At 42.0% G+C, this 18,570-nt stretch overlaps 1 protein-coding gene across 8 annotated transcripts in view; it reads left to right on the top strand.

Moving 5' to 3' along the window:
• erg (ETS transcription factor ERG) overlaps nucleotides 1-18,570 on the top strand; it is a 262,636-nt gene that overhangs the window by 127,757 nt on the left and 116,309 nt on the right. The window contains exon 2 of one of the 8 annotated variants that reach the window (XM_069888906.1): nucleotides 3,310-3,414. The exons of the other annotated variants lie outside the window; for them this stretch is intronic. Within the exon in view, the coding sequence (XP_069745007.1) occupies nucleotides 3,358-3,414 (57 nt within the window). The 5' untranslated portion in view covers nucleotides 3,310-3,357. The remainder of the gene's footprint in view (nucleotides 1-3,309; nucleotides 3,415-18,570) is intronic. 8 annotated transcript variants of the gene reach the window in all.

Below are 18,570 nucleotides of genomic sequence, written 5' to 3'. Positions count from 1 at the left end.
ACAGGAGACCAGCAGAGCCACGGAAAATGTTTGCATTTGCATCTACGTCCACTGGGAGAGATAGGGGAATTTGGAGAAAATATGTTTAAAGGCGAGGGAAGAAAATGCATGGAAATATTGATCTGCTAAGTTGCTGTGTAAGTTGGAGAAAATCTGAATAAGAATACCTCATTCTCTGCTGAAGTTGAGTGAAAGGCAGAAGTGTGCAGACACTGTTTTCATAGTTTAAAAACACACACAGAAGTGCTGGAGGAATGCCTGCCTGCTTTTTTTTTGCTGTATCATGAAGAAGGACTCAGGCCCAAAATGTCAGTAATATATTTTTAACTTTCTGTGGATGGTATGAGTTCCTCCGGCTCCACTGAAGTTGAGCCCAGAGTAGGAACAAACCAAATTAATAACAAACAGAATATCATGGAAGTGCTTTACCAGTCAGTGTCTGTGGACAGAAAACATGATTTTCCTTGTCTTCTTGATCAGTGAAAAGGTTGAGATGTGGACTTTAATTATAATGACTAATTTCATTTCCTCTTCTGCTCCTGTCACTTTGTAGTATTCACCATGCTGGCTTTCAAGGTGAAACAACTTTATTAATGCAAACCTCTTGAATAAAGAGAAATCAGAGACGTATAGGATTATGATGGCCGCTTAGCTTCCTCAGAATAAGATATCCCTCAAATGTACTCATTAGTTGATCCTGACAGGAAATGAACAAGATCCACTCACAATAGGCCCCACCTTCTTGCATTGGTGAAACCCTTGGACTGCTCCTCCTTCCCAGCCTCCATTTTCCAATATGTTCCAATACAAAATGAGATGTCTAGCCAATTAGAATTTGTAAGATCTTTACATTTCATTCCAGAGTAGGACTGTTTTCTGGTCTTTCTGGCTCCCCACGAGTTGGTCCTTAAGATTCTGTGTGCATAATTTTAGTTGGAATTGTACCTCGTGTGTAATTAATGAAGGATCCATCCGAATTGTGCATGTGATGCCATTTGCTTTTTTTTAAAAAAGGGGAAGGGATGGTCAGCTAACGTAAGCTCCTTTCACACTTGCATTCCACTAAATTGGCTGTTCAGTGTCCCGGGATAGGAATGGGGCTTTGGCTTTTCACCTTTGAGCACTCCTAACTGGGACACTGAAAGCTTTCACACTTGCAAGGAGCCATCCCTGGGGTTAGGATTGTTCTACTTCCTACCGGTGACGTTGTGACGCATTGAATGATGGTGGACCTGCCCTAAATCCTGATCAATGTATTATGATCTTATATTGAACAAAATTAATCATGCCTAATTACAACATAATTGAGCTTTATGTTCAGCACAGTATGAGCCCTTCAGTCCCTATTGTTGTTGTGCCGACCTATGTAAATCTTTATAAGGGCCTTGGGAAAGTGTGAGCAATTATCAGTGATGCCAGACAATTTTTAAGCAGGGCGGGAAAGTTTGTAGCGCTATAATACTCAACTTATATAGTGTGGTAGCACTATCGTGTACAATTTAAAAATACCGTTGTTATAAGATCAAACCAGCAACCACAAAGAAGGCCTATCACAGAGGGGTAAAGATGAACAATTACTTTATTAACAAAAATTCACCTTCAAACTTTAATTCAAAATCCCCCCCTTTTATAACAATGCCCACTGGCTACTATGCAAATTTCTATAACAGTGTAAAACTAATAAATTCCCCAATTATAGTCTAAAGTTATATTTCCAACCAACCCACAGAAAAACTTAGACACAAAACATACAAGACTCACAAAAACTTTGATCTCAACCGAAGCAAAGATCATAAACAAAATTCAGTTTGTTTGGTAAACTGAAGCCAAAAGATCTTTGAGAGAGAGCACAAAGTTCGAAGTTGTCTTGTGTTACTTGCAGAGGGAGGAACCACTGGCTTGTTCTGGATCCTTCTGGCTGCCTTTGGAATGTTCATCCCTTTTAAAATGCCCAACATTCTAAACTGTCCTCTAGACCATGACTCATGCTCTGGGCCTCCTTCCACTCTACAGCACCACTTGGTTTGAAATTTTTAGATCATTTTCTGCACATGCCCAGTCCATCTCCCACTCTCTCAGCAGTCCACCTTCACCTTGGCTCTCTAAGGCAAACTGTCATTTTCCAACACAAAACCACACAACACATAGGCCAATACACAACACAGAACTCTGTAACACCGTGGGAAAAAGAAATGGCAGATCTGCCCTCCAGAATTCCATGCGGGAGAGAAAGGACTATATGCCCTGCTACATACATGGAGCAATCAGAGAGAGAGGGGGGGGGGGGGGTTCTCTGCCACATGGCATTCTGGGAAGTCACATCTGCCATTGCTGTTTTCCCCATGGCCTTTATAAATTATGCGCTATAACGCTACCAACTTTCCCACGCTGTTTAAGAATTGTCCGCTATTGCTATTTATTTCCTCTCTCTCTATCTCTCTCTCTCTTCTCCCCCCCCCCCCACCCCACTGTGACTTTCCCATGGCAAAGTTTATACCTTCATTTTAATCTTTCTGCACTTGCTCAAAAACTTGGGTCATATCAATCCCACAATCCAATTAGTCCTTTCAAACTTGCCTGATTGCAACGCCGGCATCTGCAGACGCCGGGGATTGTACTAGGGGTTGAGGCCATCAATCCCTGGTGTGAGATGATATCATCTGACGCCAGCGTTGAGCTGATTTTGCTTTCACATTTGCCACTTTAGAGGTCAATTGACGTTTGATTCCTGGGATCACTTGCAAGTGTGAAACTTGTTAAATAGACCCAGATTTGCATTGGACCACATGTATATGTAAGTCCAGATGTAGTAGGCTAAGCACCAAGTGCTGGTAATTGGGTTTAGTATGGACAGAAACTTGAAGATTGGTGTGGACATGGAGGGCCAGTGGCCCTGTTTCTGCACTGAATGACTTCATGTCCCATGGCTGTTTTCAGTCTGAACCACAGGCCATAATTATCAAGATTCGGTCCAATAATGTACACATCCCATCACACATGAATCTCCCAGAAGAGAAAAATAATAGATAAAAGCCCACATTGGGGAAAAGAAAAGGAACTTTGTCTTTTACATGGACAGGAAAAGATTTGAAAGATGAATGATCCAGGTCAACGACGCTCTGAAAAGGACCAATCTGGACTGGTTTTACTCCGACTGGAAGCACCTGCTGTCCTGGTCTGCCTCATGATTCGTCTAGTAATATGCCAACTAAATGCAATATGCAGAGCAGTGTTATTTGATGGTAGCAGGTTAAGGAACAAAGTCCCAGTGAGCTTGCAGTGACAGTCATTCTCAATTTAATCTTTCAGTGAGGTCATCACAATAGACATCAACTGAATGGAAAGACCAGACTGTCGATGTTGACCATGACACCCGCTGTTGGAAAAAACCTGACTTCCACACGGCAACAACAGGTCAGATTCAAATTTGATCGCTGTAACCTGGTCTAAGTTGAGCATGCGAGTGTGTGATGGAAAAAAATTACAGGGTTAAATGGGTCTTCACCATCAAAAACATAAAATGGGTGCACTGGAAACCAATCCAGTTTATGTTATTCTGGCTTATTTGAGTTACTGGAAAGAGTAGGAAGGAAAGAAAAGCAAAATAGGCATTCTTTGGTTAAAAGGGCTAATTTCTTCTGTGTATAGGTTGCTTTGAGCTTCAGGGACTATTTTCGATTGAAATCCTGTCCACCGTGAAAGAGGTCAAGGTATATTCAGGTGTGACTCACCTCAAACGTGGCTGATATTTCTCTGGTGCCCCTTGACCTGTCATGGCATCACCATTGTGTGTGTTCCTTATCTCTGCCTTGCTGACGTAAAATGGGGCAACAATGTGCAAACTCCAAACTTTGGTTTGGACTCCCTCTAAAATAAAGATTAAGCCCTGCAGCAAAAGGTGTGAAGAGAATAGTCCAGCTGGGATATTGATGTGTAGACATCTGTTATATTTTTTATGAGACTTTACATATTTTGCATGTTAAGAGTGGATTTCCCCATATTTATTGTAGCCATGGACAGCAGAGTTGCATTCTGTGAGTGATGAACGTGCCTCACAATGTTTTGTTTTAAAAAAAGATGGCACAGTTGGCGTAGTGGTTAGCACAATGCATTTATGGTGCCAGCGATCAGGACCGGGGTTTAAATCTGGTGTTGTCTGAAAGGAGTTTGCACATTCTCTCCATGTCTGTGTGGGTTTTCCTGGGGACTCTGGTTTCCTCCCACTATTCGAAATGTTCCAGGGTGTAGATTAATTGGGTGTAAATTGGGTGTAAATGGACTGGTGGGCCAAAATGGCCTGAGACAGCACTGTATGTCTAAATTTAAAAAAACAGTTTGGGTCAGTGGCAACCAGACTTGACATGGCCAATGGCACACACGCAAGAGCCAGATCGTCTCCCTCTTTCATGGGCTTACCCTTGCCTCGCTGGCAATTGATACATTCTGGCTGCCATAAATATGGTTCTTTGAAGCTTGAGGCCCATTCGCCATGATTCCTGAAAGCAACGTTATGGTTGTTGCAGTATTTGAGGGCAGCAGTCAGGGAGAATCAAGTAGATGGTTGTTTTATTGCAGTGATCAGGCTAATTTCATGTTTTGCGATACTTTTTACACTTGTTTAGTAAGGTGAAAACCAAACTTTAGGCAGAAGAGATTTATAAATGGAGCAGTCAAGCAGGGAAACCAAGATTTCCAGATTGATAGGAAAATTGGATGGGCTATAATAAACCAATTGAACATTTGCTTTTGTTTCACCAAGCATAAAACATGGTGCGCTGGTAATATTGAGTATGTGTACGATCTTGGATAAGGTATGATAAGAATAAAACATACCTTTATTCAAAAGATTATTGAAACAATAGTGAAGGAATAATGTTGTTTCAATACATTTTTACGAGGAATAATGTAATCAACTATTGCACCGGAGTTGAGGAGACTCGTGTTGATGTAACAAAGGCTGAAATGTAAATGGTCCTCGACACATTGGGGATCAGAGGCCATGAATTTCAAATCATTCAACAGGTAACCAGCACAAGGATAGAACAACATATTTTACACAGATTGTTAGAAGTCAGGAGAATACGACCCAGTGGGGAGGGTCAAGAATTCAAATTTCTGGGTGTCAACATCTCTGAGGATCTGTCCTGGAGCCTCCAAGTTGATGAAATCACAAAGAAGGCTCGCCAGCGGCTATACTTTGCGAGGTATCTGAGGATATCTGGCATGTCATCGAAGACTCTGGCTGGTTGCATCACTGCCTGATCTGGAGATGCCAACACTCAGGACAAGAATAAACTCCAGAGGGTTGTTTGCTCAGCCTGCGACATCACAGGCACCAGGCTTCACTCCATCAAGGGCATCTACATAGGCAGTGTCTTTTTAAAAAAAAAAGTAGTCTCTATCCTCAAAACCCCCAACCCAGGCCACTTGCTCTTCACTCTGCTACCATTGGGGAAATTGCTACAGGACCCTAAATGGCACAGGGACAGCTTCTTCTCCATTGCCATCAGATTCCTGAATAATCAATGAAGCAAAGACACTGGCTTACTTTTCGGGCACTGCTATTTTCATTTTTTTTATAGTAATGCTATAAGATGGTTATAATTTGAATGTTTGCTCTCTGATGCTGTCACGAAACACTGAATTTCATGACACATTCTGATTCTGAAATCAGAAACAACATGAATAAGTTATTTTAGCAGAGAATTATGGTGCTGAATGATAAATGAACAATATTAAGTTAACAGAATGGATTTACTTGTATGGAGCATGCCAACACATGCTTGATGGAGAAATGAGATTAAAGATGAAATCAAAAGGTGCAGAACAATTTAATTGAAATGGTCATGGAGTTTGTGTGGGAAAATGCTAATATGGTTCATATCTCCTGTAAGATTTTAAGCTGAAGTGATATGACAATTGAACTGGGAGGATGTACTCCATGGGAGAGCACTGAGACTTCGATGTTAAGGTTCGGATTTTATACTTGGCATGTAAGACGACTCCTGGTTTTAGGGTGACATTTTTAAACTTCAAGGACCTCTTATGTGCCGGCGTATATAGTAGGCAGTCCCTGGATTAAAAATGTCCAATTTATCAACAACTCGTACTTACGAATTGACAAGCTGGCCAGAAGTAGAATGCTGTCAACTTCCAGTTTGAGCGTGGTTAAGTCAGCCTGGCCTGCCGAGCGCCCGATGTCCCCGCTCCTGCCGGGAGCCCGACTTGTTTACGATGTTGTAGTGTATTTGGAAGTGTTTCACTTGCATAAAAGATCAAATATATGCTATATACTAAGATAAACATTTGGCTAACTGATGCTAGATAAGGACTGTATCTACTTGTTCTGATTTAAATACAAATTCGAGTGAAAGACAGACTTGGGTAACGGAACTCATTTATTTAATCTGAGGACTGTCTGTATTGCTTTTTTAAAATATTTTATTTCAAATTTTATACATACATGCAATAATCTAAATTAGAAATTTGGATCTAGAAATGACTACCTGTATTTCAAGTCTTGAAGTATCAGTGTGGGTTGACATAAAGCCAGTAAAGGCAGTGTTACGAGCCCCAAGGACTCAAAACCCAGCAGCAGCGGAAGTTCACCAAGACAATGGTGTGCGCATGTGTGTGTGTTCAAGATGGTTCTTTTTCACTGTCCAGTCATTTACTGTTCACTTCTCCAAGTTCTCCAAGTTTTCGGTACTTTGCGAGGTATCTGAATTAAGCAGTCATTACATTCAATAGGCTTTGGTGCCTCAACTTGTTAACCAGTCAGGATGGTTTTTGGTGGGTGCAGAGAGATGTTTGTTGTACATGCAAACTGATTTACTTCAATCAGCAAATGAAGTGTCTTTCCGAAGAAACGTGCCTTCTTCCAGGTTATGGTAAAGAGTTCTTCTTTTCCTCTACTTCAGGAGAAATACAACAACCAGCCACTATAGAGATATCGAATAGGTTGAACTCGTAACTCAAAGCCCGTCTCGAAATGGGGTCAAATGCAGGCTTTTCACTTTGCCAGCCTTTCGCTGACAGCAGCAGCTTTTATTGGCCCTTTGCCTCTGCTATGTGATGTTGGCTTGTGAAAAGTGACCTAAATTACCTAATCTTATTCCCCCTTTTGAACCATATATTTTATTAACTTATTCCATAAATTATGATCTTTGGAAGTTCCTTGTTTCATTACTTGTTTCTGCCTCTACTTATTCACTAATTTGTCTTTCAAGAGGTATGCAAGTGTATTAATGAATTTCACACAATTAATTTGTGAGACGGGCTGAAGATTTGTCTGCAAACTGTGGGAAATGGATACAACAGTTCATCTATGTACGTGTGAGAGAGATGAAGTACGTGAACATTATAGTCAAGCTTTGATGAATAGAGCTTATTGTTTTGCAAGTAATGGGTGAAACTTTGTCATTATCCTCAACAATGGAGATCAATTTCCTCTTTGTGAACACTTTTGTTCAAACTAATGCAAAGAGAATTTCCCTTGATCGTCGTTAATCTCAATCTCAGATGATCAACCCCATCATCAGTAATTTTTAAAAGCACAAAAAAAAATGTCGATTTATGGTTAGTTTTGGACTGTTAATTTATAATGATTAAGGACTTGTGGAAATTTGTTCAGCGGAAGGTTCTTGAGGCTGTCAAATGTTTAATTCATCAATCTAGATGAGATGATGGTGAGAATGTATTGTCGTATAGCAAAGGAGCAAAGAGGCCTGTTTCTGTGCTGTCAAGTTCTAATGAAATTCTTGCCTATCTAAGATGTCCCAATTGTACCAGCCTCCACTACCACCCCTGACAATGCATTTCAGCCACCCACCACTCTGTGTGTTTAAAAACCCTGACATCTCCCCTAAGCTTTCCTCCCTTCACCTTGTACAGATGTCCTCTGGTAACCATAAGAATTAATGGTAGTTCTGCAGAGCTTCTTCTGAAAATCTAATCATAATTAATGTTGCAGTTTTAAGCTGTCCAGATTTTATTCCACAGCTTTAATCTGTTCAATGGTTCTCAACCTTTTTCTTTCCACTCACAGATCACTTTAAGTATTCCCTATGTCATTGGTGCTCTTATGACCAGTAAGTGATTGCTTAAGGTGGTATGTGAATGAAAAGAAAAGGTTGGAAACCACTGTTTTAATTGTACCTCACTGACTTGATATGTGCACGGTTTCATAACACCAAAGGAAATGGGCCAGTGATAATTTTTCTCAAGCAAAATATTTCAGTCACAATTGAGTCTTGACCAATGATTCTCAACCATTCCTTCCCACCCACATACCACCTTAAGCAATCCCTTTCTAGTCACAGAGCACTGATGGCAAAGGGATTACTTAAAGTGGTACATGAGTGGAAAGAGAAAGGTTGAGAATCATTGGTCTAAACACTTTGCTTCTTAAAGCTTCTGAGAAGCCAATGGCTTAATTTTTTCTTTTGGTTATTTCTGGTAACTCCTATAATGCAAGTGGGGTGGATTTTCCCCTGCTCTGCTATGACCAGTTCCTTGCATCCCATGTCGCATATGTAGTCTACTGCAGGTAGATTCCGAGCAGAGCAAGTACCCTCCTTTGGTTTCTCAGCCGAATGTCTCAGAGTTCTAAGCTTTCTAAAAGACTTTTCGTCCAGTTGGAGTGACCTTACACTGGAACTTCCATGAATTGGTTTGAGGTAGTGATTTTTCAAGGAGGTATTGAGATGGAATTCAAAGTGTTTACTCTATCTGCCCAGATGTTGCTTACCCCACTAGAATTCTGAATTGAGACCCTGTTCCAGGAGTTTGGTTAGGTGCATGATTAATGCCACCCACTCTGCCCAGTTAATTAAATGTGATGAGTGTCTCGACACTAGGAATGTTGGTCTGATAGAAGACAACTGGCAGAGTTTTACCTGTCCTCCCAATGGATCTGAAGATTTTTTTCTTGGATGGAGTGCTTGTCTGTCACTTTCATATATTTGCTGCAAGTTGTTTGTGTCTCCGAATCATCAGATTATATGCCTTTTGCACAGAAATCCCATGATATTGCTGTAAGGAAGACCCGGCATAAAACTGGCTTTGGTCATTTACACTGAACAAAACAAAGCCGGCAAAAGGTGGGATCATTGCGTGATTTTACACAACAAGCCAGTATTCCGGCAGCAAAAGATGCAGGACATGTAACACAACAGTGTTAGTGTCTAGTGACATGTGTTTGACATGTTAGATCCACTTTTTTTCCCCCCAAAAAAAAGGCTGGTGGCAGGCTGTCAGGAGACTCTCCCTGTGTCGGTCCCCACACTGGTCATTGTTCTGTTGAGAAAGTGTCAGGTTCGAGAGAGACGAGTCTGGACACAAAGGTTTCGAATCAAATTTTACTTTTATTAACATAACAATTAATAGAAGAGCGTGGGAAAATCATCGCGGGAATAATACACACACAAGATTTATAAAAGAGCATGGGAAAATCTACTGCAAGTATTGAATTAAGCAGTGGTTTTCAGTCTTTCTTTCCATTGATCTTGAGCATGGGTGACAACATTTCCTCTATAATAATCCTGAACACCAGCACCCTACAAAGCTCTTCATCAGCCCCTCACTATCCTCCCAATGACTGTGTGGCCAAATACCATTCTAATTCCATTGACGTTTGCTGATGACATCACTATTGAAGGCTGGATCTTAAACAATGATGAGATGGAGTATAGAAAGGAGACAATCTAGTCACGTGATATCAGGATAACAACCTCAGCTTCAATGTCGACAAAACAATGGAGCTGGCCTTTGATTTCAGGAAGTTGAGAAGAGCTCACGTCTCAGTATATATTAAAGATGCTAAGGTGGAAATAGAGCTTCAAGTTCTCAGGAGTACGCATCACTTCTTGCCCTGGCTTACTGAGAAAGCACACCAAGACTCTACTTTCTCAGAAGCCTAAGGGATGGCACGGAAATCATAGTGATTAGCGGGACCCTGTTGCAGCACCAGTGATGCAGGTTCAAATCTGGCACTGTCTGTAAGGAATTTGTACTTTCTTTCCATGTCTGCATGGGTTTCCTCCATGTGCTCTGGGTCCTCCCACTGTTCAAAAACAGACTGGGGTTGTAGGTCAGTTGGGTGCAATTGGATGGCACGAGATCTTGGGCCAAATGGACCTGTTATCAAGCTGTATATCTAAATTTAAAATTTAAAAAAATACACCAAGTCCCTGAGGTCTCTTACCGACTTTTACAGGTGCACCATAGAAACTATCCTGCCTGGATGCATCACAGCTTGGAATGGGAACTCCTGTGCCCAAGACTGCAAGAAACTGCAGAGAGTGGTAATTGCAGCTCAGGTCATCATTTAAAAACTAGCCTCCTCTCCATCGACTGCCTAACCTCTAACCGTCTCAGGAGAGCTGCTAATATATTAAAACTCATCCTATCCTGGTCATACTCTCTTGCCCTTCTTTCAGACAAAGGATACAAGTGCTTGAGAACATTAACCTCCAGATTCATGGACAGTTTCTTTCCTACTTTTATGTGACTCTTGAATGGATCTCATCTGGTGAATGGTGATGACCTTTTTCTAAATATCCTCTGTTCTCTATACTTTTTTTTATATATTTTTTCTTTACCTTCCATGTTTTAAGAACTGTATGACTATTCCCTACACTTGACTTATCTATCTATTTATTTGTGTTTTCATTATGTGCTCTCCAGGCATTGCCCGGACAGCTCATAAAACAAAGCTTTTGTTACTGTATTTTGGAACACATGACAATAAAATCATTCAGTTCAATCGAAGATAACCAAGAGCTGAGGCTTTTGCAAGCAGCAGATTGCACTGCAGTCTCAACTCAGGAATTCCCCAAATCTAGCACAGGACCACTTAGACCTTGGCAGAAAATTACAGCCTTTTCCAGTTACTTAGGTTGGCCTATTATCCGGTTATGGTCTATTCTGTACTCCTTCCTTCCAGAATTCTGTGATCAGATCAGTTGGGAAGTCTTTCTTTCCAGCTACATTGCAAGATTTGAGCCAGGACTTAAGTTTCACTTCAGCAACTGAGTACATATCCTTGGCTGATGCATTTTTCCATCTTGATAGTTTAGTAACAGGTCCTTCCGGCCCATGATCCCGTGCCACCCATTTAAACCCAATGAACCTCCTAATGGGGTTCATCTTTAAAATGTGGGAAGGAACCGGTGCGCCCCCCCCACCCGAGAAAACCCACGCAGACGTGGGAGAGCATACAAGCTCCTTACAGACAGTGATGAATTTGAACCTTGTCGTCAGCACTGCAAAAATGTCGTGCTCATTACTACCGCTGACTTTCAAGTGGCATGGTTCTCCAAACACCCTGCTGCCCCTCCAGATGAATGCAAGAGATCCTTAGGAAGCATTGAAAACTCGGTAGGAAGTTCTGAATGGTTAATGTAAAATTCCTTCATTATCAATACCTGTGGTGAATTTCTGCTGAGCTGTCAGTCTTCCTTTTGGCTAGCCTTGCCTTACTCCCATTGGCCGTGTATTATCTCTACCATTAAAGACACCCTTCTTGGGTATAACTGTGTATGCACCCATTGTCTTTCATTATTGTACCATTAGTTTCTGCTAATAAAAGCCATGATTATTGTTTGACTACATCATCTTTGTCTACTTCATTCACTGGCACTTCAATACCACAATTCTCTCATTTAACTCTTATTCAGTCTGCGGGATCTTTTAACTAATTAGTTGATTAACAATTGCCTGCATAATAATAGCCTCTGTACTTCAAAATGAGTGAATTTGATGGGGAAATGCTGAGCATGTGAACGAAAATGAACAATGATCCACTTCCACTTTGTACTTGACCTGTATTGTCTCCTTGGGGTTGGAGGTTATGCAGGATCGTGTGTGCAAGGCTATCTTACACCACAAAGTGGCGTAGTACACTAGAACTCCAAAGCACAGTGAGATAGGGTTGCTGTTTGTCCCCTCACGCCTCAAACAGGAGATGGTGCATAAATAAGTAAGGCAAGGGTAGGGAGAAGTCTTGCAGTACTTAAAACATGGAAGGTATAGAGAAAAATAACAAAAAAAAAACCAGGCAACATTCACCAGTATATATTGAAATCCCTAGTATCCAGCACCTATGGGAATTGGTAGGTGCCGGTTAAGTGAATACCCCAGTTGCTTGAGACTGCTTGTTGTGTGGATGGAGAACTAATGGTGAGGCGTGGCAAATTTAAATTACATACATTTTACCCACTTATTTTCTGTGATTTTTTTTTTCCTGTAGCTTGAATTCCGGATAACATGGATTTTACTGTATTTAGAAAGCGATTGAAACCAATTTTTGGAATAAAGTGACTGGAAATTTTTTAAAAAAGTTTAATTTATCGAAAATAATGAATATTTTAATGTTCAACTGTCAAATAGATCTTAATACATTTTTTCCCCCCAGTAAGCTGTGGAATAGATATAAACAGTACCCGCTGTCGATGTTCATGACACTTCAAACGGGAGGAAAATTCTTTCCCACCTCCTGAGCAATTCACCAGCTACAATCAATGACTTGGTCAACTTAATTGCTCACTAACCTTATCCACACCAGGCATGTTCACTCGAATAACTTTGCGCGGTTATTCTAATTATTTGTTTCTGACCACATTCGTTCTGCCTTTATCATCTCCTCCTGAAGTGTATGCATCCATTAATCTTGACCTCTTGGTCACCCCCAAATGTAATTAGTCCATGCTTGGCAGTTTGTGCCTTCAGCTCTTTCATTCAGACCAGGAGGAAAGCTGCCCAGGTCTGTGGTTTCTCATGCTTGTTGTACGACTTCAGTTTACAAAAGAAAATTGATGGAGTGCAGTATTCAAGATGTCTGCAATTCCCAAATCTCAAAATGTTGAGGTCAAAATGTTGAGGAATCTTAAAGGGATACTTGGAATACTACCCAATGAAATTAAATGCTGGAGAATGCTGATAGAAGCGGAGAGCAGAATTGTGGCTTGAATTCCAAAGGAGTTCCTTGGATTATTTGCTGCTCTGCCTCGTCTCCCCCTCAATACTTCCTGCCCTACTTCCCAGATCGCACAGTTCCTGGTGGCTGCCATATTCTGATGCTGCTTCCTTTCCCAATGTATTAAAGGGCCACCAGAAATTGAACTGGGAGCTGTGCACCATTCCCAATGGGAATCCAAACCAAAAGCCTGTTCTGATAATTTGATCTTTGAGGCAGGCTGGGCTGAAGTGTACTTTCTGCCACTGCCTTTTGGCCAGTTACTAGCTTGCTAAAGAGAGTGGAGACATAGACCTGTCAGTCGGCACTGGGACTTCTTCCTCTATCATTTCCAAATTGTTCTGCAGGCTAACATTATAATGAACAGAAGAACTATATAAGGAAGATGATTGTTATTTTAACCTTCCCTTTGATTGTCAGATATATTTCTTGTCCAAATAGTAATACAGGAAATTGGGTCTTCACCTAAATGACTGAATTTCAGTGTAGATTTCTAGCAAGGTAAGGCACTGAGAAGGAGACACAGGAGATTGCCGAAAACCATAAACTGCTGGAGGAACTCATTGGGTCAGACAGCATCTGTGGTGATGCCTCCACAGGTGCTGTCTGACTAGTTGATTTTCTCCTGCAGTTTGCTTACTGCTTCAGATATTGAGCTGAATAAAGGTGTGATCTTTGGAGTATTTTAAAAGTAAGAGCATAAAATGTAATCAAGAAAGAAAAAGTTCTTATGTTTTCTATTTTAACACATTCTGTATTAAATGTGTTCAGAGTGAATTTGACGTTGAGAGGTTCATAGAAAATGAGCAACTTAATTTCTAAACCCTAAAGATAGAAGTTCTGCAAATCTGAAGTAAGTGAAAGCAAAAGAAATGGCAAAAGGATCTCTAGTTAATCAGCAGCTGAAACAGAAAGAGAGGCTCAAATTTCCCAGCCCATACCAGCATTTTGTACCTTCATCAAGGATTTTGAGTTTCATTTAATAACCTCTTTTTAAACTGCAGTACCTGGGTAACCCACCTGGGACCCACTGAAAGCACCTTTTAAATTGCAAGGGGATCTACCCATTAAATCGCCAACCCAGCAATTTAAGGGGGGGGCTCCCGTTCCCGTAATGACATGTCACGTACTCACTGGAAGTACTGTCGGACATTCAGATGCTGGCTGCCCGTTGATGACGCACGCACGCAATGGCTGATGTCACCAGAATAAGCGGGTTGGCCATTTTCGTTTTCAAATCGCCTGTGGATGTGACCTAGGTAAGTTTAACTGGGTTCCCTGACTACCTCTGAGGTAGGTCAGGGACCCGATTGGATTCCGATGGGGTTGACCGTTTCAGACCATTTCTAACTGCTGCATATCTGGGGCGCTAACTGGGCAAATTGTCCGGTTAACCCCATTTTATACAGCAGTTTGAAAGGGCCTAATGATTACCGCTTTCTGCCATGATAATTAACATAACACAGTGAACACAGTTTATAGAAGTTGAGACCACTCAAGAGAATGTGAAGTATAGGTATTAAACTAAATGCTATATCACTGGCATCTCACTGACAAAAGACAAAGGAGGAAAAACCCATACCCCAACCAACCAATTTTCCGCTGCAACCGTGTCTGCCTGTCCCGCATCGGACTTGTCAGCCACAAACGAGCCTGCAGCTGACGAGGACATTTACCCCTCCATAAATCTTCGTCTGCCAAGCCAAAGAAAGAAAGAAATATCACTGGCATCACTAGAGGGGTGTGGGTGGGATGCGGACTGCACTGCGTGGCACCATTAAAGAGGATGACACCAAAATTACTGCCTATAAATTTTTTGTGCAGTGTTTCAGCAGAAATTTTTTTTTTAATTAAAAAAAACCCCCTGTAGTCAGTTATAACAACAAAAACATTTTTCGTAAGCCTAGCTTCGGTGTATCAATATACCTACAATTCTAAAAACTTTTTGAACCTTCAAATATGTTCCGGTCAGAGGCCCCCGTTCGCTCAGTGATGCTGCCACCACCCTGGACATACAAGGAACACGCACTGGTTTCTTCTATGATCAGTACACTCTGTCTGAGGTGGGGAGGTTGGTGGGGGGGGGGGGGAAAGAAATACCATGAGTTACTGCATTGGGTGACACGCGCACACACACACGCACACACATCAACAAAGAAATTCACCACGGGACTGTTATTGTTTTTATTTAAAACAAATGTATCATTAGTAAGTACCAATAATATAACACCTTAATGAACTTAACTTCAGCTATGCAAGAATATACTTGTGTGTGGGATACCCAAACCATCACTGCTTAGGCACACAATTCTGGAAAGTCAGTCCAAAGTCATAGAAATCCTGTGTTTAAATGGAGACTCTTTAAATGATGCACTGAAGCAATCACAAAGGCAGTGGGAGAGACTGAGTGACAGGACAGCTTACCAACGAATTCTTATCGAGTTGCTTGCTGAGAAATATTATTTCGGCCAAACAGTTGTCACAACTCCTCATTTCCTTGCATGTGGGAAACAAAATGTGTGTCTTCCACTATGCTTCCAACAACACTGGCACGGGCCAGTCGAAATGACTTTTCTTTTGGTCACAGTGTGGTTCAATAAGTCCCTTCCAAAATGACCTTTCCTTTGGTTACAGTGGGGTTCAATAATTCCCCTGACTGGGGGGGAATCAGCCAAATTGTCCATTTTTCCACAGAATCACTCCAGCACCGTGTTCATGAGATGGCTGCAGATCACCAAGTGTGCTGTTCCTTTAATGTTTTTCTCGCATGTCTCTCTCCCCACCTGCCCCTGGATAAAGCAATAAAATGTTCTCTCTCTTCCTCCAGGAGATAAAATTTTGGCACAGTCAGTACCTTATTGTTGCCACTCAGTCCTCTCCACAGTTGTGAATAGTTGCAGCCAGTACTAGCCTTTAAATGAAAGTCACTAGATGAAATGGGAGCTCGTAATTATATAATGTGTGTGTGTGAGTGTGTGTGTGTGTGTGTGTGTGTGTGTGTGTGTGTGTGTGTGTGTATATATGTGTGTGTGTGTGTGTGTGTATATATGTGTGTGTGTGTGTGTGTGTGTATATATGTGTGTGTGTGTGTGTGTATATATGTGTGTGTGTGTGTGTGTGTATATGTCAGTATGTATGTGCGTATATATGTGTTTGTATGATAGATAGATAGATATATATATATGTTGCTGAGAACCAGCACACATCTTGCACCCGTCTGCTTTAGTTCAGCTTAGTTTAGTTTGGCTTTCTAATCAACAGGAAACAGAACAGTTTTGCAGCAGTTATTACAAAACATTACTGTTTTTTTCTGGGTTTTTTTAATTCTAAGAGTAGACTCGGGACCAATTGTTTTGAAATTGTTAGAAATGAGGAAGTTATTATTTTTATTCTTCAACTATAAAGAGGAGTTCTAATTTTGTCGAACTCCACATTGACAATAATTAGAGTGAGAGTGTCGTTTACAATTTTTTTCTTTCAGGTATATTTGGTCCAGATATAAGATGGTCAAAATTCCATTCACCAATGCATATTCATGTTGCTGAAAGAACTTCTATTCTATTCTTGACTAATAGGGTTGGCCAGGATCTCCTACCAATGTCGGCTAACTGTGGTTTATTTCACAGACCTAGACCAGCTGCAATAGAAATTCACCAAGACAATGGTATCTTCAACTATTGACAACTATTAACAACATAACACTTCTTACTTAGCTCTAAATTTACTCTAACTTACACAAGTAGAGGGGTATGTGTGTGTGGCAAAACTCAAACCATTACAATTTAGGTGTAATTCTAAAGTTCAGTCTCAGAAAGCTTTTGTGTTGCAACTCAGTCTTTACTGCTGTTCAAAAGTTCTCAAGCTCATGAATTTCTACAAGTTTGTTTTCAGAGAATTGTTTCTTCATACGAATGATTTCCATCTTTTGCATGAAGGGTTCAGAACTTGTGTTTTCTCCCACGATGATTTCACAAACCCTGGCAAGGGTTACATGAAGTAGCCAAGTAAAAATGGACACAGTGAAACTGTCCTCCTTTCAAAGAAAAAACTGAAGTGGTTCTTCCTTATGTATCTCCCACGGTAAAGAGAATACAATAAGAACAGTACCTCTCTCACTACAGCCTACTGCACTTCAGACTTCAGGTGTTTTTTGGTGCAATATTAAGGATGTCCTTTTGAAATGTCTTTATCACATGACATCACTGCTGTCTTTTAAGTTTCTTCAAACCACTTCAGAAGTATAATTCAAAAATGACTCCCCTCTGTCCACTGGCCACTGAATCAAAAATCCTCTTCATGTACACAGGTGCTTTTCATTAGCCAACACTATTGTTCCAGCAATTGAATTCTAATTCTAATTGCTCTGTTTTCCAGATGCTGCACCTCTGAAAAAGACTTCTCTGTGTGTAATTATGTGTGCCTGTAAGTGTGTCCCTATCCATCCCACAAAATAACTTTATTAAGAAATATATAATTAAAAATTAATAATAACACATTTCCGTCACAGGCACCCCGTTGTACCAGCATAATAAATTTAGCATTGAGCAAATGATGAAAATCTGTAGACATCCCTAGTACTTCTTGTCCATTTCTTTCTCATCCCAACCTCCATAGTCACTTTGGTCTGGAGCACTGGTGAAAGATATTTTACCTTCATCCTGATAATAAGCAAGTAAAGCAGAACTCTCTTTTGCAGGAAGACTATTTGACACTAATATTGTCAAACTGTTCTGGACATGTGTGAGGTGTTGCATTTTGACTGATCAATGGTAAGAGGAAAACATATAGTAATTTGCAGGACATTTAAGAGCACTAATATACCCAGGGATTTAGGTCACAGAGCCACGGCTTCCAGAAGATGACAACCCCAGTAGATAGGGAGGTTAAGGAGATGGGTGCATTTGCCTTTATTGGTTGGGGCACTGAGTATGAAAATTGGGAAGTCATACTGTTAAGCCACATTTGGAGTATACTAGTCACTGTATTACAGGAAGCCAAAGTGCTCTCTCTCCCCGCCCCCTTTCTCTCTCCCCGCCCCCTTTCTCTCTCCCCACCCCCTTTCTCTCTCCCCTCCCCCTTTCTCTCTCCCCGCCCCTTTCTCTCTCCCCTCCCCCTTTCTCTCTCCCCGCCCCCTTTCTCTCTCCCCGCCCCCTTTCTCTCTCCCCGCCCCCTTTCTCTCTCCCCGCCCCCTTTCTCTCTCCCCGCCCCCTCTCTCCCCGCCCCCTCTCTCCCCGCCCCCTCTCTCCCCGCCCCCTCTCTCCCCCGCCCCCTCTCTCCCCCGCCCCCTCTCTCCCCGCCCCCTCTCTCCCCCGCCCCCTCTCTCCCCCGCCCCCTCTCTCCCCCGCCCCCTCTCTCCCCCGCCCCCTCTCTCCCCCGCCCCCTCTCTCCCCCGCCCCCTCTCTCCCCCGCCCCCTCTCTCCCCCGCCACTCTCTCCCCCGCCCCCTCTCTCCCCCGCCCCCTCTCTCCCCCGCCCCCTCTCTCCCCCGCCCCCTCTCTCCCCCGCCCCCTCTCTCCCCCGCCCCCTCTCTCCCCCGCCCCCTCTCTCCCCCGCCCCCTCTCTCCCCCGCCCCCTCTCTCCCCCGCCCCCTCTCTC

The sequence above is a fragment of the Narcine bancroftii genome, chromosome 7, assembly GCF_036971445.1.
Source record: "Narcine bancroftii isolate sNarBan1 chromosome 7, sNarBan1.hap1, whole genome shotgun sequence".
Lineage (NCBI taxonomy): Eukaryota > Metazoa > Chordata > Chondrichthyes > Torpediniformes > Narcinidae > Narcine > Narcine bancroftii.
This window is presented reverse-complemented; position numbering and strand designations above follow the sequence as displayed.